At 42.8% G+C, this 25,048-nt stretch overlaps 1 protein-coding gene across 1 annotated transcript in view; it reads left to right on the forward strand.

The window, feature by feature from the left end:
• timp2a (TIMP metallopeptidase inhibitor 2a) overlaps positions 1-22,417 on the forward strand; it is a 41,496-nt gene extending 19,079 nt beyond the window's left edge. Inside the window, exons 3-5 of the mRNA XM_084323602.1 lie at positions 13,626-13,734; positions 18,755-18,879; positions 19,695-22,417. Coding sequence (XP_084179728.1) covers positions 13,626-13,734; positions 18,755-18,879; positions 19,695-19,892 — 432 coding nt within the window. The 3' untranslated portion in view covers positions 19,893-22,417. The remainder of the gene's footprint in view (positions 1-13,625; positions 13,735-18,754; positions 18,880-19,694) is intronic.
• Positions 22,418-25,048: the final 2,631 nt, after the last annotated feature.

The following is a 25,048-nucleotide window of genomic DNA, read 5'->3' on the forward strand; positions in this document are numbered from 1 at the left end:
TCTTACCACTACTCGATTATGGTGACTTACTCTATATGTATGCACCTGATCAGTACCTTAGAAAGCTTGATACTGTGTACCTTCTGCCTTACGCTTTGTCACGGGATGTGGAAATCGAGTGCACCATTGCACCCTATATACCATTGCAAGTTATCCATCTCTACAAATACGACGATTTTCTCGATGGCTCTCTCTGGTGCACAAAGCTCTGCTTAAACTGGTTCCCTCGTACCTAAGTGTGCTTCTGTGCACAAAGCAATATAAGTATGCCCTTCGTTCTCAAGCTGTTCTAACACTGGAAGTTCCCCATATGAGAACTGAATTGGGAAAAAGGGCTTTTAAATATGCTGCTCCTTCATCTTGGAACAAGATACAGGAGGACCTAAAATTACCAGGACTGGTCACCCTTGGAGAATTCAAAGCCATTTTAAAATCCTACGAACTCAGTTCCCTTGGTCAGTGCAACTGTGTTTGATCATTTGCCTGTTTGATAACTTGCCTGAAATTGGAGCTTGATGTAAATGTTTTATCTGTATTTTATTGTGATGTTCTTTTTTATGTTGAAACTTTCTGCTGCCTTGCTTGGCCAGATCGCTCTTGAAAAAGAGATTTTAATCTCAATGATGCTTATCTGGTTAAATAAAGGATTTGATTGATTGATTGTGGTCGGACACGGAGGGAAGGATTACTATAGCAAAAGTTGAGTTCTCTCATAGGAAGATGGCAATAATAGCATTGTATGCCCCTAACACATTTGATTCAGCGTTCTATAATACAATCACGAAGAATATGTTGGAACTTACTGGATACGCTCTCATTGTGGGTGGCGATTTTAATGCGTGCTGGGATGCGGAGATGGATAGGTCCGGGTCCTCGGAAACAAGCGACCAAAAACGGTCCTCTAAGGCCCTCAGGATGTGGGCCCAGGACACTGGGCTTGCAGACCTATGGCGCTTCTCCAATCCCACCCTCAAGGATTACTCTCACCTGTCTGCCAGACACAACCTTCTCTCGAATAGACTATGCATTCGCATCCCCTAATTTGTTTGATAGTTTCGACGTCTCATTGGTTCCCCTGGCTCTCTCGGACCACAAGGGGATTTTCCTTGTGGCAACCTTTGGCAGGCTCTCCACGAGAGCTCCCAGGTGGCGTTTTAACTCAACCTTATTAAAGAACGATGATTTCTGCTCTGAGTTCGGGAGTAAACTAGCTGAATTCTTGCAGATCAATGTTGGCACGGTCGATGACCCCAGGGTCCTATGGAACGCATTGAAAGGATTTATCAGGGGTCATGTCACACTTTTCTCCTCCAACTTACGTAAATCCTGATAAAAAAAACTAGAAGGACTGGAAACATTATATGCGGATCTATACGCATCTTTGCAAACTAACTATAGTGAACGACTAAACACACAACGTAAGATAGTCAAGAAGGAAATAAACTCCATACTTAAACAACAGTCTGAGTTCTTGATACATAGGACAAGGCAAAATTACTACTTTCACGGCTCCAGGCCTAGCCATCTATTGGCAATGAAAATACGCTTGAATGATCATTTCTCGGATATCCCCTCGATCAAGACGCGACAGGGTACAATCACTACTGATTCGAAAAAGATCAACGACACTTTTAAAGAGTTTTACTCACAGTTATATAGCTCAGAGGTTAATCTCGACGACTCTAAATTTGAATCGTTCATTGGCGGGCTTGAGATACCCCACATTTCTGAGGAAGAGGCTAAGGAACTGGGGAAACCGATCACCCTTATGGAACTAAGGGAGACGATCGCTGAAATGCAGAGGGGTAAGGCACCAGGCTGGGATGGTATTCCACCCGAGGTGTATTTAGCTTTCTGGGACCAACTGGGCCCATTGATGCTCGATATGATCAATTACGCTATCGAACAGGGGGAGTTCTCAAGAGATGTCAACATGGCGCTGATTTCTTTACTTCTCAAGAAGGACAAAGATCCCAATGATTGTGGTAGCTATAGGCCCTTGAGTCTTCTCGGGGCCGATTTAAAAGTGTTTGCCAAGGTGCTGTCCCGCCGCCTGCAGAGATTTATGACGGTATTGGTACACTGCGATCAAACTGGATTTATCCCGGGGCGCTTGGCTGCAGATAATCTTAGGAGGCTGTTGCATGTAGTCGATAACAGTAAAGACAATACAGCTCCGTCCACTGTTCTGTCTTTGGATGCCATGAAGGCGTTTGACAGACTAGAATGGTCATACCTGTGGAAGGTACTTGAGGTCATGGGTCTGGGAAAGAATTTTATTCATATGATTAAAGTCCTGTATGCCTCGCTGTCTGCAATGATACTGACAGGCAAAAACTGTTCCACACTTTTCCCCGTCTCCAGATCTTCTACATTTACATTTACATTTAGTCATTTAGCTGACGCTTTTATCCAAAGCGACTTACAAGTTCTGTACGACAAGCCATCAGGAAGGGCACAACTCTATCAGCTGAGCAACAATGTTCATCAAAGTGTTGAGTGCTACAGTGTAGGTTAGTTTATTAGGACAAGTGCATGACAGTACGGTTAGTTAGGGTTAGATTTTTTTTTTTTTTTTTTTTTTTTTTTTTTTATTCAGATAATGGTTGAAGAAGTGCGTCTTTAGTCGACGGCGAAAGATTGGACGTGATTCGGCTGTCCTAACTGGGGTGGGTAGTTCATTCCACCATTGTGGGGCAAGGACTGAGAATAGGCGACTTCTCTTTGATGACCCTCCCGGAGCTTGGATAGGAGTAGGTCTGAGGCGGCCAGAAGATGCAGAGCGTAGGGGTCTTGAGGGTGTGTAGTTAGAGACCATTGACCGGAGGTAGGCGGGAGCGGTTCCCTTTGCCGCACGGTATGCTAGGTCGAGGGCCTTGAAGCGGATTCGTGCAGACAGGGTTGTCCTCTGAGCCCGGGAGTATTCGCGCTTTCCCTCGAACCATTGGCCCAATTTATTAGGCAATCAGAGGACATCGTCCCCATAATGATCAATAATACACCACACAAAATTGCTCTCTATGCGGATGACCTACTGATTTTTATGGATGACCCTTCCCGGTCGGCCACAAAATTATTGGAAATAATCGACTGGTAAATTGTCAGGCTTTAAGATTAACTGGAACAAATCAGCCTGCCTACCTCTTAATGAGCTGGCCAAGGCGGTGCGACTACCAGCTGATATCCCCATAGTGGAACATTTTAAATACTTAGGTATAGAGATATTCCCCACGCTGAGTCAAACTACTAAGTACAACTTCACGGGTACTTATGATAAAATACGCCAGGATCTAGACAGATGGTCGTCCCTTCCTAACTCCCTACAAGCCCGAGCTTCCATAATCAAAATGAACGTTCTGCCTAGGATAAATTTTGTTAGCTCAATGCTCCCCCTGCCCCCTCCAATAGACCACTGGCGCAAGGTACAATCGTTGGTATCTAAATTTATCTGGAATAACAAACGCCAGAGAATCAAAAGAGCTACTACTCAACGTAGGAAACAAGATGGGGGCCTCGCAATCCCTGATTTTAAGCTTTATTTCTGGTCCTTCTCACTGAGACCTCTGATGTGCTGGCTAGACCCTGTAGATGCTGTATCTTGGCGCTCCTTAGAAGCGGCGGCGGTCTCACCGCTAAGATTGCAGGATGTAGTGTACTCCACTGTCTCTATTTCGAAATGCCGGCTGAGGTATGGACCGATCATAACTCACGTGATCCAAACGTGGCGTAATGTACAGAGGTCGTGTGGGGTTAAATGCCCATGGCACCTGGACTCTCCAATTTTTAATAACCAGCAATTACTTGTTGGGCACAAGCCGGTTAATATTCCTCAATGGCAGAGGAGGGGAGTTCATACTCTGGAGGATATTTATGATAAGAACGGCCTCCGTGCGTTTCAGGACTTAAAGCCCAACCTCCAGGTTAAACCCTACTGATCAATTATGGGTAGTTTACATCATTGGTATATAATTTCATTATTTATTTTTTTCCATTTGACACCGGAAATGCCACTCTGAAAGAGTTAAAAAGGTCCACGCACGAATAACATGCACGCGCGAATCAAAAAAGCTTATCAAACGCCGACGTCACAACAGGTGCATATTAATGAGCCGAATCTAAAAGCTTATCAGACGCTAGCACCTAGCACGGCCGTGACGTCACTTCAGGAAACGTATGCCTTATGTCCGTTCGGGTCATAGTACTAGATCAATGGTGGCTCACTCGGTGCATCACAGTTAGCCTATATCTCCGCCGTCCCTGCTACACTCACTGACGTTAGCCTATAGCCCGCCGTCCCTGCGGGTGGTTCTCTCCTCTTTGTGTGCCCCCGTCCCCGCGGAGGAGCTTGTGGACTCGACAACAGCGGCGGCCGCAGGGCTAGTTAGCTCATAGCTATCGTGTAACACTAGCCTTTACGGGCTCGAGCACCCTACGGCTGCCGCCGCCGTCGCGTCCATGGGCCCCCCGGCAGGGCACCCGTGGGCTGTGGGGACGGGGTGTACAGAGAGGAGAGAACCATTTTGGGTCGGCCGTTCATGCCGGCCAGCGAGCCGGATGTCGGGATATGTTGTTAGCACAATAGCTACCAAGCTAAGCTATGTTATCTACTAACGTTATAAACACAATATGTGTACAACGACACAATGATTTACATTATTACAAATATGGTAACGTGGTTGTGGCTTTTACAAATAGTGGTTAGCTTTAGAGATGGATGGATGGCTATAATCATGGAGCAATAGTGAGGTGAAACGGATACATTTTCATTCGGCTAGTAGCAAGCATATATCTATGGTAGCAAGGCTCTCTGCCTGCCACTAGCTGTGTGACTCTCAGCGCCCCCTGGTGAGCCCCCTGGTGCCCTGCACCTGTTGTGACGATCATTTCGATTACACATGCACGTTATGAACCATTGATTAAAATATGCACGTGCGTGGTGATTGTGTTGGGCAGACAAAATGTTTGATAAAAACGCTAAAACTGGGTCAATTTCAATACTTTTTTCCCCCTTCTTCATGAAAGCCACTGTTGGCCTAGTCCACATTGTTTATTGAACAAAAATACAACGTGGAGGTTGACCTTTAAGAGAATTTTATGATCTTCCCGGCGAGTCCTTTTTTCTTTACCTTCAACTAAGGTCAGCGCTGAGGGCACATGGCGTGCCGTGGGCTCAAGCTTTGCACCAACACCCCTTCCTCAGGCTCATAGTGGACAGGACGACCTCCAGAGGGTTTGTCTCAGACTTTTATACGCTCTTAATTCAATCTACGTATAAAAATTTATCATTGGATACAATCTGGCGGGTGGATATCCCGGAGTTGGACCCCGAGTTTGACTGGGATGATGTTTGGGAAAATGTGGCATTATCTTCCCGCAACCCCAATCACCAGCAAATTAATTTTAATTATATTCATAGGACCTATCTTACACCTAGTGTAACTGAGGGGTACAATTCCCTGACTGTATTGAATAAGTATCATTAAACCACTACTGAGTTATGTACATTACTACTGGCCATACAGTACACATGTATATGTGATGAACACCCACACAATAACACGGCTTAACAAAGAAAGTCCTGTTTGGAACATTTATTAGAAGAGCATCAATATTATCTTACAGTATTGAGAATTAGAGTTGCGCTTGTAAGGCGAAGAATGTGCATGAATAGGTCAAGAGCGTAAGTCCATGAGCATATTACGAAGGGGATAATTAATACCACCTGTAGCATAAGAATTATATAAGGTACACTCGTAGGTCAGCTGGAGATACTAGGGGGGTTCCCTCCGGTTGTAAGCCAGCAGGGGAGAGGATTTGTCGGTAGCAAAAGTCTGGATCAACGAGGAATAAAGAGACTCCAGGTACAGGAGACGGTGCAATAATCCCTTGGTCCGTAGACAAAGCAACAGCTATTCTCCGGTATGCACTGCAGCATGGATGAAAGCTAGCCAGCCTCAGAGTCCTAGAGGCGGGCTCGACGGGGCTCCTCACAGGGTAAATCCCACATGGTAGTGGGGGTAGACGATTCTCTGCTCCAGCAGCCACAGGACCAAAGCAATATAATCCAGCCGAAAAGGGCTCTGCATTCGTCGGTGTAGGTTATCCAGTGTACATATCCACACGGTTCTCGTCTAGGGCTCCTCGGATGGCGGCACAAGGTTAGGCCGCCCAGCCTGGATAAGCACACTAGCTCGGTACGATGAAACGTTGGTAATGCTGGTCACTGTAGAACGGTAGCCGCACGATACACTATACATAATAGACTATTACTTAATAATAGAATAGGTCGAACTCGACGATACAGCGTTAAACTCTGACACTTCAGCTATCAATTCGCACGCGGTCTCAAGGCTCTATTTCGGGGCAAAACGGGCCCACTTCACAGCACGTTGTATCGTGGTGAAGGCTTCTGCTTTAGTTACTAAGTGCATCTGTATCCACCTGTGCCGTATTTATACGTAAGGTGAATAATCTAGTACCAGCCTTATTTCTGTCTCGTATTACTGCGCAAACCTGGGCATGTTGAGACATGTGTTAGCGGTGACTTTGAACTAGACATTGGGGGTATGGCCGTGGCGCCTAGGGGGTCGCTGTCCAATAGGAGAACGAATATTATGGTCTGGCCTGTACTAGGTAAAGGGATATTCCGTGTATATGTACAAAGAATATACAAGGGATATCAGACGATATACAAATACTATACAATATATCTCAAGTAATAAATATATATATTCGGTTTAATCTGACCCTTTGTAACACCTAGGAAGCTATTTGCTATGGGACTGATAACCGACTCTCTGTGCACTTTGTGCTCTCAAAAGGCTACGCTACTCCTGAACGATATAACGACACTACCTGCGTCCGTTCAACTAAAAAGGGTTGTCCTAGCGGGTGTCACAGCAGTGAAGAAGCTAATAGCAATGAGATGGAAGGAGCCTGAGAAGCTTACAGTGATTAACTGGTCCCTAACACTATTGGATGAGATTTATCTTGAGATATCCACAGCGCGGGTGATTGGGGTGGGACAGGCAGGTTTGCAGCAGCCGAAAAGGTCAGGACCGCCGTGTGCGGCTGAGCGGGGTTGAGGTGCGTGTTCGGGTGAGTCCGGGGGTCTCTTGGGAGGGGGAGGAGGAAATGTTTTGTCTGTCTTGTTTTTTGTCTTGTCCTCTTGAGTTTAGCTGGGGATTTTATGGGGGGGCAGCTATTTAACTATTTCTTCACTGTTTGGTCACTTTTACACTGTCTCTGTGAGTCTATGGAACACCTCTACAGGTTTTTGTTTTGTCATGAAGGTTCATTGCTCTGTTTTCGGGTCGTGTTCTCAAAAAGTGGTCCTTGTGGTGAATTGGAGATGTACGTTTTATTAATATATGGTCACACAGTCGGGAATCGGGGCTGAACACTGGGAAAGACCATTTATTGGATAGTACCCCTTGGATTTAAAATTTAGAAGGTTGAACTCTGTTTTCTTTTCTCTTTGTCTGTATAAATTGTTATTCTGTATTATTATTGTTTTTGTTATTTTCTTGTGAAGTTCTATGTATTGTGATTGTGTTTAATGTGTTGTCTTGTTTCATGTGAATAATAATAAAAATAATTTGATAAAAAAAAAAAAAAATCAACGCCATGTTGACATCTCTTGAGAACTCCCCTTGTTCGATAGCGTAATTGATCATATCGAGCATCAATGGACCCAGTTGGTCCCAGAAAGCTAAATACACCTCGGGTGGAATACCATCCCAGCCTGGTGCCTTACCCCTCTGCATTTCAGCAATCGTCTCCCTTAGTTCCATAAGAGTGATCGGTTTCCCCAGTTCCTTAGCCTCTTCCTCAGAAATGTGTGGTATCTCAAGCCCGCCAATGAACGATTCAAATTTAGAGTCGTCGAGATTAACCTCTGAGCTATATAACTGTGAGTAAAACTCTTTAAAAGTGTCGTTGATCTTTTTCGAATCAGTAGTGACTGTACCCTGTCGCGTCTTGATCGAGGGGATATCCGAGAAATGATCATTCGAGCGTATTTTCATTGCCAATAGATGGCTAGGCCTGGAGCCGTGAAAGTAGTAATTTTGCCTTATCCTATGTATCAAGAACTCAGACTGTTGTTTAAGTATGGAGTTTATTTCTTTCTTGACTATCTTACGTTGTGTGTTTAGTCGTTCACTATAGTTAGTTTGCAAAGATGCGTATAGGTCCGCATATAATGTTTCCAGTCCTTCTAGTTTTTTTGACCGGGATTTACGCAAATTGGAGGCGAAAAGTGTGACATGACCCCTGATAAATCCTTTCAATGCGTTCCATAGGACCCTGGGGTCATCGACCGTGCCAACATTGATCTGCAAGAATTCAGCTAGTTTACTCCTGAACTCAGAACAGAAATCATCGTTCTTTAATAAGGTTGAGTTAAAACGCCACCTGGGAGCTCTCGTGGAGAGCCTGCCAAAGGTTGCCACAAGGAAAATCCCTTGTGGTCCGAGAGAGTCAGGGGAACCAATGAGACGTCGAAACGATCAAACATATTAGGGGACGCGAATGCATAGTCTATTCGAGAGAAGGTTTTGTGTCTGGCTGACAGGTGAGAGTAATCCTTGAGGGTGGGATTGGATAAGCGTCATAGGTCTGCGAGCCGCGTGTCCTGGGCCCACATCCTGAGGGCCTTAGAGGACCGTTTTTGGTCGCTTGTTTCAGAGGACCCGGACCTATCCATCTCCGCATCCCAGCACGCATTAAAATCGCCACCCACAATGAGAGCGTATCCAGTAAGTTCCAACATATTCTTCGTGATTGTATTATAGAACGCTGAATCAAATGTGTTAGGAGCATACAATGCTATTATTGCCATCTTCCTATGAGAGAACTCAACTTTTGCTATAGTAATCCTTCCCTCCGTGTCCGACCACACATCCAGGACTTTGATATCAAGGTTACGTCTTGTAACTATGACGACTCCTTTCGTCTTATCATCGGCTGAGGATGAGGAGATAACGTGATATTGTCGATTTGCTAGCCTTGACACATCACCCACCAATAAATGCGTCTCACTAAGGAGAGCAATGTCAATATTTCTTCTCTTCAATAACCAAAGGACACTGGCACGCTTGTGTGGGGCGTTAAGACCCCCTGCGTTCCAAATTAAAATATTCAATTTAGCCATGGTCGAGTTTGTCAAAATGCGTAGAGAACATACCAGTGCAGCCAGGCTGAGTACAGAGGCGCTGATCCAGGCGGGCCCAGACGGTCAATCCCAGGAGTTCAGAGGAGGAATAATTACACACATATAAGACAACAGTACATAAAACACATAAAAATACCACCCCAGTTACAACCCCCCCTCCTTCTACTCTAAACCCTAACCCACCCGTCCTATTATAAGCCCTCCTATACCCACTCTCCAATCCCCTCCATATGCCCCATCCACTAAGGATGGTCATCTTCCTATCATTTCCCACTGGAGTCATGGATCCAATAAGACGCTCTCCACTCCGACCCCCCTCTAGATAAACCCCTGATTAAACCCCCACTAGTCCAATAAACACAAATTAAAATTAAATTCAATAAAGATATCGGTTGAAAACCACCGTGAGCCTTGGCCCTAACATGAGACAACTATAATGGAAAAAATAGCCATTATTATATAATAACTCAACATCAACCCTGTAACCATCTACTTCCGAGTCTGCGTATTAATGTCGCAACGTTATAGCATAAATGGATAAAGGAAAATTCAAAACAAAATTAAATTAAAGCATACCAGCAGATAGTCTAAGGCAGGATCGGATCACAGTTAAATTGCGCAAACAGATGTCATTTAAACAGCAACAATAAGAAGAAAAGGAAAAACGGGTTATGGTCAAAGTGCAAGCATGTAACAGCCCCTCTGGTCAGCCACAACGGCTGGAATGACATAACCTATGTAAGAATAGAATTAAACACCTTCATTAACCCGGGGATAGTAATAAGCTATACCTGACACAACCTGTTATCATATATTGTATATATATATTCAACGACCTTCTACTACTGGAGCCCAAAGCTCAAAACAGCCTGGATATAAAAATAAAAGCATACAAGAAGTTAGTTAAGGACCCGATCACCGTTGAATTGTGCAAACCGATGTCACTTAAACAGCAACAACAACCAAAATACGTAAACATTAACGGGTCTCGAATGTCTCGGCGCGGGCGATAGACACAGCCTACTAGCTAGCCAGAGGCTAGCGCGTAAGCTAGTGATGAATCTGGCTAGCACACTAGAATCTGTTATGTACATTGTTCAGCTAGCTCGCTAGCTTTCATAGAGGCGACACACACGTACGACCATGAGGTCAGCATTAGCAAGTAACAGAAGTCATTGGGATGCCCCGCTAGTTTGGATGGGCAGTGGACAGTTAGCATGTCTGGGCATGACAACAAGCATTTGTGAGTAGTCTGCCCTATCAATGTATTCAGGCCCACATCGCCAAGTCACTCACCCGACATAGATATCAAGCTACAGTCTCGGCTATCCCCCCGAGATATTCCTTCGCTTTAGCCAACGACCAAAATGAACGCCGATCATCGTCCTTACCCAGCACAGATAATTTCGCGGGAGCGAATAGCGTAGGCCTCAGGCCTAGTTTCCATAGCCTGGACATGACCACTTTATATTCGCCTCTCTGTGCTTGAACCTCCGGCGTAAAGTATTCGAAAATGGCCACTTTGTGATCGCCAAGACTTAGTTTACCCCTTCTGGCACGGGCCGACCGCATGATGAGCTCCCTCTGCTGAAGCCTGTTCAGCTTGACAATGATGGGCCTCGGCTCTTTGTTCACTCCAGGACTGGTCTTGCCCGCTCTGTAGGCCGACTCACATACGGGAGGGCTGGGGAGGACATCTTTCCCCAGTATTTCCTGCAGCAATTCCGGCATGGTCTCCGAGAGACGGCCTCCCTCGTTGCCCTCCGGTACACCAACAATCCTGATGTTGTAGCGTCTCTCCCGGGACTGCATTTCCACAATTACCGACTGTAGTTTGGCAACTTCAGCCTGCCTAGCCAGCAGGGAGGTCTCCAGACCCGCCATCCTCTCGCCTTGTAGTGAGGCCTCTGTCGTTAGCGCGGCTAGTTCGTTAGCATTAGCCGAGGAGACAGCGTGCAGCGACTCCATCTTGTCTCTCAACGGGTCGACCGCCAACCTAATTTCCTCTGACATCTCTCGATGAAGGTTATCAAAAAATTCCGCCTGCACTTTTCTTTGTGTTTCAGCGAAGCGTATCTCAAAGTCTGCATGGAGTTTGGTCATGACCGAGAGAACAGCTTCGCTTATCTCACTGATACCGGGCGACGGCGAGGGTAGACCCGGTGGCAGTTTGCCGGCTGGGGTGCTCATGGATCTGGTCTCCACCACCGACATCGCAGAAAGTTGAAAAAAGTCGACGACAGTAGTTGAAACTCGACGACTCAACAAGCAGACAAATAACAAATAAAAATAAAATAAAGACTAATGGGGAGAAAAGTATATTTCGCACGATAGAAGGGAGCTCACGTGAAACACGTCTCACTCCATGATCGCCTAGCTCCCACCGGAAAGTAATGTTTTAAGTCAAGTCTGAGGTTTCCTTGTACAAAAGAATGATCCCAGTCTCTTCCACACAGTGACAGTGAGGCATACAGTTTATTAATTGAATGAATGAAGTTTATTTTCTGTCTTTGTTTACAACAAATCAAAAACACACTTGTGATCCTTTACAATTCTTAAAAACAAAATATATATAAAAAAAAACATGGATTAAATCCTTTTTTTTTTAAACTTTTTTGGAAAAAATATTTGGACAATCGGTATCGGTATCGGGACTGAAAAAGTCGGATCGGTGCATCCCTAGTTTACATAAGGGTCCTCCAATTTCAATTAATCAAGAACTACTACACTACCACACTACAGACGGTTATGTCCTGTGATTAGCTGTAACTTTTTGCACTTCTGTATCGAGCCTTAGTTGTAAGTAACCATAGTTTTCCTATTTTGTATGGATTGGCTGCTGTCTGGAATTGATTTCAACAACACCATTAAAGTGAAATATGTTTTTGGTCATGCCATAAATTGCAGAGGTACTGGTCCAATGTGCTGTCTGAAATAGAAAAGATATTACCGTAATTCCTCTAATAGTGACCGGTATTCAATTACAAACCGGGTCTCTATTAATGGCCGGGTGCGCTCTTGAGCTAAGCAATTATAAGCCGACCTCCTAATACAAGCCGGGTTACTAATATACTGAGCTGCATACTGAGCTGCTAAGGTAAAGTTACTTGATTTCACTTTGAAAACGTTGAAATGACCAGTGACCACCTGTAATTGCACTGTTTACTATATCATACAGTACTTGGTTTCAATAAATGAACCCAGTACATTTTACTGGGTTCAAACTGACACAAAATGTTGATTTATTCATTATGATCGGTTTGAAAATTAGAAATATAGGCCTTTCTCTTATACATGCCTCCTCCTAATAAAAGCCTGGTACCCGCTACAGTTTAAGCAAATACAAGCCCGGGTCACTATTAGAGGAATTACGGTAGGTTTGGAACTAGAGATGAACCCAGTGTCCTTCATTCTGGGCGTTACAAGCACAAATATCAAAGAACAATACAAGTCTGTACTGTATCCTTACTTATGCTGCGAGGAAGAATATTTTATTGCAGTGTATTAATGAAAAAGCTCCAACTGTTAAAGGATGGCATATATTACATTCCAAAACAGACCAATTTAATAATATTTGGGAACCCTATCTGAACTATATAGAGCCTGATGTCTCTGCCATCACACTACAGGGATCTTCTTTATTGTGTATGGAGTGCATTATCAATGTAACCACTGGTGGGAGTATGTATGGATTTGAGCTATTCGTTTAGGTTTCTGTATTTTTTGTTTCCGTTTGTGGATTTATAATCTATACATCTTTTACTTGCTGTAAAAGTAAAACATTTATAAATATATTGTTAAAAGAAAAAATGTGAAAGAAAATGGATGCACGTGATTCGTTTACTTCGTTTACTAGTAATATATCTATTAACATACTGTGAGAGTTATTTGTATTGTAAGTAGTATTCTGTGTGGCCCACGAATCCTCAGTGATTTTCCTATTTGTCCCCCTTGCTATTGAAGTTGCATAACCCTGTACTAGGCAAGGGAACTATAAAAGCAGGAAGGGTCATTACATCACACACAGTGCCTAGTGTGAAAACCTACAGAGTTAAATAGTATCGCCATCTCCTCGTTTTTGTCCTTTGTCATTTAAATAGCAATGTGTTGCATTGTTACCTAGCTACCATTTGATTTATTGGTTGATGTATATTTCCTCAAAGAGCTTGTATATTTTGCTTCTCTGTGCATCTCCCATAGGCTTCAATACTAGAACTGGCACCAAGCAGAGCATAGAACGCTGGTGTTCTGACGTAATGACTCTTCCTTCTTTTATAGTTTCCTTGGTACTAGGCTAATGCTGATGTGAGGCTTGGTGCGTAGTAGAGCTGTCTTGAGTTGACTACCAATTATTCAACCGATTGGCCATGAGGGGGCAGCCCCAGGGCACAGACTCTGACCCCTTCGTCCTGACCTCTGACCCTGACCCTCTGGTGTGTTTGCATTCCAGATGTTCAAGGGACCTAATGAGGACATCGAGGCTATCTTCACCGCCCCCATCTCTGCCGTCTGTGGCGTCACCCTGGACACCAGTGGCAAGAAGGAGTACCTGATCTCAGGTCAGTATTTTACCAAGAGACAGAGAGATGGAGAGACATGCTAGGTAGAGAGATCAGAGTTAAAGTGAACCCTTTCATGTGTAAGTTATTTTGGGAATTTTCTTTCTCTGAATTCTATTTTAGGATTTTACCACTCTATAGATTGTTTCACTGGAATTCTGTTGCTAGGGAACAGTTTGGACCCGAATGTATTTCCTGTCAACTATTGCATTAGCTAACATTGCAAAAGGAAATAAACATTTTCAGTGTTTATTTTAGTGGCCAGTAGCTGTTGTGACATCAATCATCATTAGAATGTTCAGTTGTCCAAACTCTCATCGCACATGTGACATCGTACACCTGAAAGGGTTAATGAACAGCCATGCAAACTGTCATCGAAGTACGTCGACACAGATGCAGACTCAGGACGGCAGAAGAGCAGGAATGCAGATACAGAGGCCCTAGGGATGTGATGAAATATCAAACAACAAACTATTGCGATAGTTAGGTTGACATATAACATGCTTAATACCGGTACTCATTTACATCACTATAGAGGCAAGGGTGTAATGGAAACAGCTATAATGAACCATTTGTCACACTGTGATTTAAAAAATTATATAAAAGTCATTGCTGGATGACAACGGACTGGTCAAAGAGAGGACGAGGAGAGATAAAAGTCTAGAGGAGACGAGGACTACAGCTCCTCCCTGCTGCGCAGCTGTGTACGTGTGTGTGTGTGTGTGTGCTCCAGTGTGTCTTTCTATTTGCCAGTTGTATTCAAGATAGATTTTTTACTCTAGATTCTGTTTTGGGGGGAAAACATCATCATTGTTTTCGGAGAGATACCTCATGTGTGTGTGTGTGTGTGTGTGTGTGTCTTGGTTGTTGATGCGGCCAGCTTTCAATAGTTTCTCTGCAAATATCAGCACATTCATTATCTCTTAATTATACCTCTAATTATACCAGCAAAACTGCCCTGACAATGTCGGACTGCAAAGTTTTGACGACATCATTAGGCTAATTTATGATAAAACACAAGATATTTGTGCCCTAATGATGAGGATAAGTGCTCAATGAAGAAACCCACTCCCATTGGCAAAGGGGAGATGTTGAACAGCGATATAAACATAGTCATAGCATCAAATTAGTACGTGGTGCAGTGGGCAAGGCGCTCACCATAAATACTGGAGACTGGGCTCGAACAGGTACGCCTCCCTGTTCGAGCCCAGCGCTCCACATTGCTTTCAGTTTAGCTGGTCGTCCGCTCTAATACACATTGGCAGTATTAGGGGGAGGGAAACTGATGGGTGGGGATCGGGCGTTGTGGACAGCGACTCCTTGGTTGGTGCGCCTGCGCAGTAGAATCAGGAAGCGAAGGGGCGGGGCCCCTCCAAAGCCCAGACCCCTGACTCTGAAAGATCGAGCCGCGCAGGTGGAAAGATGCAACTGCTGTTACCTCGAGTATCGGAGGGGACTTGTGCTATGTATGACTTAGTCCACATTGCAGCCGGCTTGTGGGAGGCATGAAACAGCGTTCAAAGACAGGGGAGGGTTGAATTGGATGATACGAAAATTGGGATGGGAGAAAAATTGAAAATGGGAGAAAAAAGTGGATAAAAAAAAAAGCCGTTTCTAAGAAAAAACTATTTGTTATGTCCCTTCGTGTAGAATTTATCAACTAGTGCGCCGCCATGTTTGTTCACGTCGTTAACTGCTGATATAATACATTTTCTTCATTTAAATTTTGTTCAAGAATATTGCAATGATTTCTAGTCGTAAATCCAGTATTTGTGTATCGACTTGGTGTCCCGAGATGTATCGTCACACCCTAAGGAGGCACCCTGTTTAGCGTGGTGTAGGATTAACTGTTTATGTTATTATGACTGATGTTATGGTGCTGAGTGCTGACTAAGCTCTCTGGAGACTGGGAGGAGTGACCTTGTCTGCCTTTGAAACAGCATAAGCACTCGATGGTGAGAAATGTATCTCTCTCTCTCTCTCCTTGTGAATGTGACCGTGATACACGCCACTTCGACGTACCCTGGGCATAGCTCTTTTTCTTTTCTTTTTTAGCATAATTGCAAAGTAGCCAGATGTAGCAGGGGTGCTCTTGACCTGTATCAGCAAGCCTCACAGCTGCGTGTTTGATCTGATATGCACAAACAAAAGCAGTGAGGACAGACGGCAGTAGAAAGTTACGTAGTAGTGGTGGTGGTGGTAGAGATGAGACGTAAAGTTTCATGATCTCATGCATGCTTTGGTTTCCCCATTGCAGACAGAGAAAAAGAGGGAGAGAGACCCGCAAACACTCGCCCCCTAATTACAGACAGTAGTAATGGGAGGAACTGCTGAAGCCAGCATTTCCCCTCGACTTAAGGTTTTGTAGAAGACTTCAGCAGCGGGGGAGGGGGAGAGAGCCTTCTTTTTGTTGTTTTTAAAGGTGCACTATGTAGTTTGTGGAGAGACATTTATTGACATTTGCAGAGCCTGCTATTAGTTTACAAATCATATTTTTGCTATACATGACGTAATGCTTACAATCATTCTACAGTATCTTCCATCACCATAAAACAAAATAATCGTGAGGGACTAGTCAAACGTATGCCTAGAATATGTTTTTAAACAAAATTGCTTACACAGGTCCTGCCTGTGTAAATAACAAGAGTGAAACGGTACGTTTTCAGGAAGCTTTCTAGCTTCAAACTGGGTTCCAGGGACCCAACATTCCTCTGAGGACAGTTTGTTTATTAAGTTATGAAAATATACCTTCAAATCTTTTCACTTATCTTACTTTCACAATACTACATAGTGTGCCTTTAACCCTTTCACTACCACACTACCGAAGGTTAACCTTCTATAGTGTGGTAGTGAGAGGGTTAACCTTCTGTATTGTAGTAGTGAAATGGTTATTAACCTTCTATAGTGTGGAAGTGAAAGGGTCAAGTCAAGTGTTAAAGTGATATTGCTCCTTGGTATAACTTTTATAGTTATTAAGATGCGTTAGCCTCCGATCTGTTGTGACCCAGTTCTGGCCGTCTCGGGTACCTGTGCGATGTTAAACACTAGCTTCCTAAAATGGAAATGAAATAGTTTTAGCTCCATATTCATTCAAATTACGGCTGTGATCACACATTTGCTTCAAAAGCGTTGCTGCTTGTACAGCAGATCAGGAGAAAAGCAAAACAACGAACGGCAATCGTCAGCGTATACAGCAGCTAATGTCGGAGGACTACTACCCACAGTTGTACAGATGAGAGAGTATTTTTTAAATAGGCTTTTGTTGTACCATGGTACCACAGGAGAGGAAAAAAACCATTCAAGTTCAAGTTCTTTATTGCCGTGTCCCTCCTGTATTTGGGTTTGAAGGGTTAACTGTTCATATGAAGAAGTCGTGAGTCAGTCTCGTCTGACAGGAGTAAAGGCTCCAGCATGTTTAGTTCTGCCTCTCAGACAGTTAATGGATAAGTGATGAGGACGCAGCCTCAGCAGATCTGTAAACTGAACTTGAGGTCTGTCTGTGTTTTGGCTGGAGCCACTTACAGTAAGACCTTCAAAATAGATGCCCTCTACTTTGTGACCTGTATTGGTTCCCTAACAATACCAGACAAACTGCTTTTTATAACTCAGAGTCTCTGAAACTGGTCGATACACATTTTGTTTTTTAAAGGTATGCAATGGAGTTTTTGACCACTAGTTGATTAATATGTACGCGCAGACCCGAAGCAAAAAGGAACGTAATCCTGGTCAGAACAACGGGGTAGACTACAATATATTTGCATTTGTTAGCCATTCTAGCGATCTAAACAATCAATCCATGCCAAAGCTAGATATGTAAAATGTGTAAGACTCACACTCACAGCCATGCTGATTTGGCTAAATGACATCCAGACATTTTTGTTTGAAACAACTTTTAGTCACGGAAGTGCCATGGTTTCTCCATTGTACTTCTTTTGGCGCAGCAGCTCGTGCAGGCCCGGGGTAACTTAGTCACGTGACTCAGTTGGTATTGCTGAAAAAAATGCATTGTTTTATATTTTTAATCAAGTACTCAAAAGCAAATTTTTTTTATTTCAAGCTGTTTGGGCTGGGCTCCGCCCATAAGCGCTTTGAGTGACAGTCACCCACACAGCGTGATACATACGAGAGAGAACGAGCGAGCAAGAGAGAGGGAGAGAGACAGACAGAGAGAGGGAGAGAGAGAGAGGAGAGAGATGCGTCCCGAAAACACACACACACAGTTGGGTTTGTGTGTAAATGGCTCCGAGACGAGTGACAGAGAGAGAGGAGAGATGCGTCGCGAAAACACACACACAGTTGGGTTTGTGTGTAAATGCTCCCGTTGCTCCGTATCCCTCTCTCCCTTGGCACCCGCGCAGCCCGTTTGAGGAAGTAATTCCACTCGCTCTGTTGTTGAGCGATGTGGGCGGTGACTACAACCAGTGCCTTATTCATGTCAGCAAAACAGTCAAATCAGAACGGCTTAGTTGAGTGAGGGAGGATCTCGTGAACTCGAGACTAGACTGATGAGTCAAAATGAGGATTAGCGAGACAGACCACATTGATATAATCCCCCATTGCTAGGAAACAATGCTAAATACTGGAAAAGGCCATTTATAAGACACGGTCAACATCAACCAGTGGTAAAAAAAATATATTTGAAAATGGACCTTGCAGGTTATATGAGGTAGGATATGTATTCAGCATGTGTAGACTATAAAACAACAGTAGAAAACTCTGTCTATTTGGGTGGAATAAGAAAAATCTGTAACCTTGGCAGAGTTGAGAATTCTGAGCAACACCAAAAAAATTACCCCTGCTTTCCAACGAATAAACACGCCACATCTTTTCTGCGACATTTACATTTTATGTTCTGGTGCATAGATAAAATTGGGTAGAACGAGGCGACCTTAGATGGAAGTGTCCAGTACGTTCCCACCCTTTAAATATATTTTTTTATCTCAACACAGAATGATATTTTTCACACAAACATTTGATCACATCTGTGTATTGCTACGCCCCTTATCTGTCTCCCCTACAGGCAAGGCGGACACCAATGGGCGCATGCATGTGACCTTGTGTGATTACATCATGCTGTGGGACTCCATGAGCCCCACCCAGAAGAAGAGCCTCACCCAGCGGTACCAGATGGGCTGTGAATGCAAGGTAAATGGGACATTGGGGGAGAGAGAGAGGGAGAAGTGCAGACAGTTGGGAGATAAGCGTGACAGAGAGGGAGATACCATATTGTTTATGACTACAGTATTTACCTTGTGTTCTGGGCAACAAGCTGCTTCAAGTTCAAGTTTCAAGTTTGTTTATTAAATATCACAATAAAATACACATACTTTACGGTGAAATGCTTCGTTCTGTATGAGCCCCTGAGAGTGTGCTTCACACAGCAAAAAAAGTAAGAAAGTAAGTAGAAAAAAAGAAGTGAAGAGGAATATACAATATACATATATATATACAGTACAATATACAAGTAGTAAAAATTAGTAAACAGTGAGGTACAATGCAGAAAATGAGGTACAAAACTTTGAGGTAAGGTGCAATTTCAAATGAGGTATGAATGTAGTGCAAATCTCTTTAATAATAGATAAATATAGTGTAGTGTTAAAGTGTCTAAAGTGAGTGTTACGGTGAGTGTTTGTTTAAAAGTGAGTGTGTGCATGTGGATGTGTGTGCAATGAGTGTAGATGATGGGTTGTTACATGGAGTCATTGAGCATCCTGATGGCCTGGGGATAGAAGCTCCTTCTATGCTTGCCACTCTTGTAATCCCACTTCCCACTTTGTGCATCTGACACAGTATCTAGAAAGGGGTGTATTAGCCTACGAGGTCCATACATTTTGAATGAAAAGAAACGCCAAGTTGCATGTTCTTTTTCTTCACAAGTATCTTTGCCACAAGGAGAATGAGCTAGCTAAGCAGTTATGTCCATATCATGTATATGTATTTGTTTGTCTGTGCCTTTGTAGATTGTGCGCTGTCCTACTCTGCCCTGTGCGATTTCTGCTCCAGAGGAGTGTCTGTGGACAGACCTGATGATTGAGAAGCAAGTGTACGGTCGTCAGGCCAACCACTATGCCTGTATCAAGAGGGGGGACGGCTCTTGCTCCTGGTACCGTGGTGTCGCACCACCTAAGAAGGAGTTCCTGGATGTGGAGGACCCCTAGTCCGTTAGTGTGGCACACGCCTGATTGCCCACTGCACAGCCTGATGAAAAAATGTAAAAGGATTCCATTCAAAATAAAGGGTTAGTTTGCCATTTTTAATTATAGGTGGTTATTTTTCTTTTACGAGACTCTGGGAAAAGGTTTCTACATCGATCTTTGAGACATTTCAATAAATTGTCTTTTAGCATTGTTAGCATTCGTCATTGAAAACATGGGGCACATCGAGCTCTGTGCATAAGGCTAGCTGTGCCCTGTAGTTTCAATGTGAAATGCTAACAAGCTGTTTTAGAGAAACCAAAGGATAAATGTAGATACGTTTCCCTCCAATGTGACAAGTGTCTTGTGAGAAAAATATCAGACCAGAATTAAAAAAATCAAACCATCCCTTTTTAAAGTTAAGATCTGTGTGAACAGGCAAATTGATATGAATGCAAGGCAAAGCTAATGTGTAATTTGTTGCTAGTCTGCAAACAATCTCCAACTTTCCATCTTTTTATTTTTGTTGGCCATAAGCAGTTGCCCAGTCTGAGTGAGCAATATGGTTTTTCACCATAGATTTTCAATGGGCTTTGAAGAACCTAAACCATATTACTCAATGCTTTCAGGTTCTTGATACCCTGAAGAGGAAGTACGAAGGGGTTGTTCTCAGACAGCATCTTGTGTAAAAATAATAATAATAATGAATTTAGCGTCATGAGACATAGACTGGTCAAGTTATAATGTAACTTCCTCCTGAGGCTGGCGTCAGGAGGATGTGACTTCTCAGAGATAGAGCACTTCCTGCCCCGCAAGAGCTCTTAGCTCTGCTGTTTTGAATATTACAAATCATTCCCTTGTGATATGAATGATAAATCATCACCCATTGTGTTTATACTTTTATTACCTCATTCCTAATTTTATTCCAAAGCCAAATTCCAAGTTGCCTTTTTGTCTCCCTCTTTCTGAATAGAAGTCAAATATTATTAGATATTTGCTTCTCATATTTTTTTTCTGCTGGGACCAATTCAATCCATGGTGAAGTTGGACACCCATGATAGCTGAAAGATATGTTTGCTTTGACAATTGTTTCTTTAAAAAAATATTTTTTTATTCATCTCGTGTATGTGTGTGTGAAAAGAAACCAAAGTGTTGCAGTTTAGGTAGGTAAAAAACCTTACTTGCAGTCTACATGCTAGGTTTGAGCTGTAGCCTTTTGACCCTCATTGGTCTCGCTGGACCAGTCTATGCTATGTAAAACAGAAGGTAAGCTTTCTCAATTTGACCCTGGTCATGGGCAGGCCAGCAACAAAATCCACAGATTGTTTGGGCCTAGCTATGGGGTAATATAATAAATCACCTATGCCTTCCCCAACCCACCCTGAAGAATGGTAATTCCTCACCCCCCTCTCATTCCCATCCGTGTTTCACTCACGATACCCCTTAAAGCCCCACCCACTCTTATCTAGATATGTAGTTGTACAGTACCTATGCATATACTTTTGTTATTTGATAATTATTATTATTTACTTGCATTAGAACTAGATTTGCACTTTTTGAGGATGTGTTCCAGTAAAGACGGAGCCTGAAGACTTGGATGTGATTATTATTATCACCCCCCCCCCCCCCCCCCCCCCAGAAAGACAGGTCCACTTCAGGTGCAGATGTTACCTAATTAAATAGCTTTTTCCGGTGATCCATAAATTACCCGTAATCAAGTTTTGCTTTCTTGTTCTTGCTATTTGCTATTTTTATTACCTATGTCATAACGGCGACAGCGTAGTTCCTGCGGTAAACAAAACAAAACAACACGGTAGTGGGTGAGAGTATTTACTATGAGGGAATTAATGTATAAGTTGATTATAAAACGGAGAACGTGGAGTGTTATTCAGTGTCTTTGTATTATCTGTCTCAAACTCTTGATTGTAAATGCCAATAGCGATTTTACGATTTTTCATCAATATATTCTTGTTGATCGTTCTTTTTTTTTCTTTTTTTTTTTACTAGTAATAGGTCTAGGTCACCACATGCTTTGTGTTTTAGCTCACTGCTTTGACTCCGTTTCCTGTTTCTTCATCTTTTTATGAGCAAATTATTTTTTTAAGCCTCGTAGCCGCCCCTAGAGAGCAAGTTAGCCAATTGACGTTTACAGTGCTGTTTTTATAAACCTTGAGCTACATGAACCAATCCAGGAAGATACAACGGGAGTCTTTATGGAGGCATAATTTAAAAGTAAATTCCTTTTCTTTTTTTTATGTCCCATTACTCTGTATTTTTCAGTGTTATGCCTGTCGCAAATGTTTTGTGTGTTTTCACTGTCTTTTGTCTTTTGATGTCTTAACTGTAGTAGTGTTCAGTCAAGAGGGTCCTCTTGCGCTGGAGTAACGTGAGAGAGAGATAGATGAGAGAAGTCTAGAGACTGAGAGATAACCTTGTGTGATTAGAGGACTATGCATGTGTTTGATGCTTTGTGTTAAGTCCAGGCGGTGGACAAAATAATAAAACAGTATTATCGAATAAAAAAACAAACAAATGTTTGAAAGAATAGACCCTGTCTGTTGAGTCACTTCGTTGGTTGTATTTCTGGATTGGGTCTGTGTGTTCCTGATAATTCACTAGTTGTGGGGGGGGGGGGGGGCACTTTCCACCAAGCATTACATGTCACTACACACTACATCACTAAACAGTAATGACTATTCTGACACAAACTACCATCACATCCTGCTCAAGAGCTTAAAAAACAAAAAATGCAGCAGTATAGCTCTGATAGCTTTGACTGGGGATAATTTGCCTGCGTTTATGTAAGAGCTGCTGTGTATGATCATGATACATGATAGATGCTGTCTCTTAAAGGGGCACTGCACCCAAAAAGACCATGCTGGTTTATTTTGCACATAATCTCTCACATACATCCAAAAGCTCTTAACCGTTTTGCACACATTAATTTAGTTGACAGTTATTGAGAGTAAATTAGTTTGAATATGGCCACCGGTGATGTCAATGAAATAAGATAAGGTATAGCTATATTTTCATTCATCTACATAATTCTATGGCGCTGTAATTAACACAACAAGGATTCAATGTCCCCAATGACATCACTGGTGGCCACATTCAAACTAATTTACTCTAAATGAATGTGTGCAAAACTGGATGTGTGTGAGATTATGTGCAAAATAAATCGGCATTGTTTTTCTCATGCTCCTTTTTAACAGTGGAGCAAGCCATGAGTTGGGAAAGGGAGGTCAAATGGACTTAAATGGATGTGGTGATCGACTCAACTGGGAAACTATTTGTGAAATGTGCAGACTGAGCCCAGACCAAGTGGTTTTGTCATCTGCTCTCCCTGCTAAACTGTTGCCAAATAGGACCATAACATTTGTTCGGTGTCAAAGGTGATTTTGTTTATTTTCTCCCCATATGTTTTATTTCTTTGTGTGATACCAAACAATAAAATGTTATCATCCACTTGGGAGATAGCGACGCTTGTCTGAAGCGAGTTAACTTTCATGTCGAGGCCCAGTCGACTGGGCAACCGATGCACATTGTGTCCTCTTTTTAAGTAGCCTATTCTGTTCAACAAAGAAATGTGGTGTTGGCCTCCTCGCTTAGATAACAGTGTTGCAACGCCTCGCATGTCAAAACTATTAAGTCAAGAGTCACTTTATTTTCCCATCAGCTGGGAAATTTGTCTTGGGCTTACACCCACAATGGAGCCACAAACACATACAGACATGACGCAACTGATTCCAAACAGGAGATAAACAATATAAAGATACAAAAAAGTACCTGCACAGCAGGATGTCTGGTAACAACACCACATATATATAGTAATAGTATAACCGAATATCGATTATCGATAATATTACGACCAAATATTGGTTATTCGATCATTGCCTGCCATTTATCTGGCACTTTTTCCTTATTCCACTATTAAGATTTCTTTATTCTTGGCAAACAACACCACACAAGATGGTCTGCATTATCTTGCACACTGTCGACAAAAATACGATCTTGTGATGTGAGAGTTTTTGTTTGTTACATTACGAAATGAAAATGGACCCGAATCTGAGCGGACTAACATTTGCTGGCAGTTCTAAAAGACATGAAGCAATTCTGAATTGATTGATTGATTGATTGAAAAGTTTATTAACAGATTGCAGAATGGGTACAGTACAGTACAGCTCAATACATACAATTGTTAAGGGGATGCAGACCAGAGAAAGACTTTCGTCTTGTTTACATCAGGGTCCCCCATTTTCAATTCATCATAACATGACATACAGATAGACAGTACTGCTACATCTATACATTTATGACATATCAGATTTGCAAATACAGTACTGTTTGTGATACAAAAGTGTCCAGAAAAATAGTGTATATACATTTGGCGTAGAAACTGTACATTGGAGGAGGTTGGTTGAATAAATACGTAACGTTTGAAGAATACCAGTGCACTTACACTAGTGTACATGTTATCTACAACATATAAACAGATTTACATGGAGAAGGATAGTGGAACTGTAGTCTGTAGAACTCGAATCGTTGGAAGACCCATTCCCATTATAATCTCAATTTCTTGATCCTCCAATCACTACTGTTGCTTACCTTGGACAAATGTTAGAGCAACAGTTGTGATTGGAGGATCAAGAAAAGAGGGCGGGTTTGAGATAGGCCAATTAGCATTCATGAATGGTCCTTTTGGCTGGTACACTATAAAATGGCTGCTATGGTAATGTTATGGAAATCAGTGTTTGGTTTGGTGCATGAGAATAGCTTATGTGTTACCCATGGCAAAGGCATTGTGTTGAACATTCCAACATTCTGAGTCTGTCCTAACGTGTACCAATGTCAATCACCATAGACAACCGTATCAAAACTCTAGTAGCCGTCTTATAGTGTACCAAAGGAAATAACCATGATACTCCAAGAAAAAAAACTGTAAATTTACTGTATATTTAGTGTGGGTGACCTGGCGAAGCCAGGTTGCCACCCACACTATAGATATCTATACTCTTTTTATTCTTCTTTCTTTATTCCACCGATTTTGCAAACACCGCTCGTGCCAGAGCGTTCGCGCCCCATACACGTGAAAGGTATCAAAACGAGCGGCTTGCCTATGGCAACAGCGGTCTCCGAACTCGTAAAGTTTCACCGCACCGTCTGGCTACGAATCGACTTTA

Source organism: Notolepis coatsorum, assembly GCF_963971535.1.
Source record: "Notolepis coatsorum genome assembly, chromosome: 10".
NCBI classification, from domain to species: Eukaryota; Metazoa; Chordata; class Actinopteri; order Aulopiformes; family Paralepididae; genus Notolepis; species Notolepis coatsorum.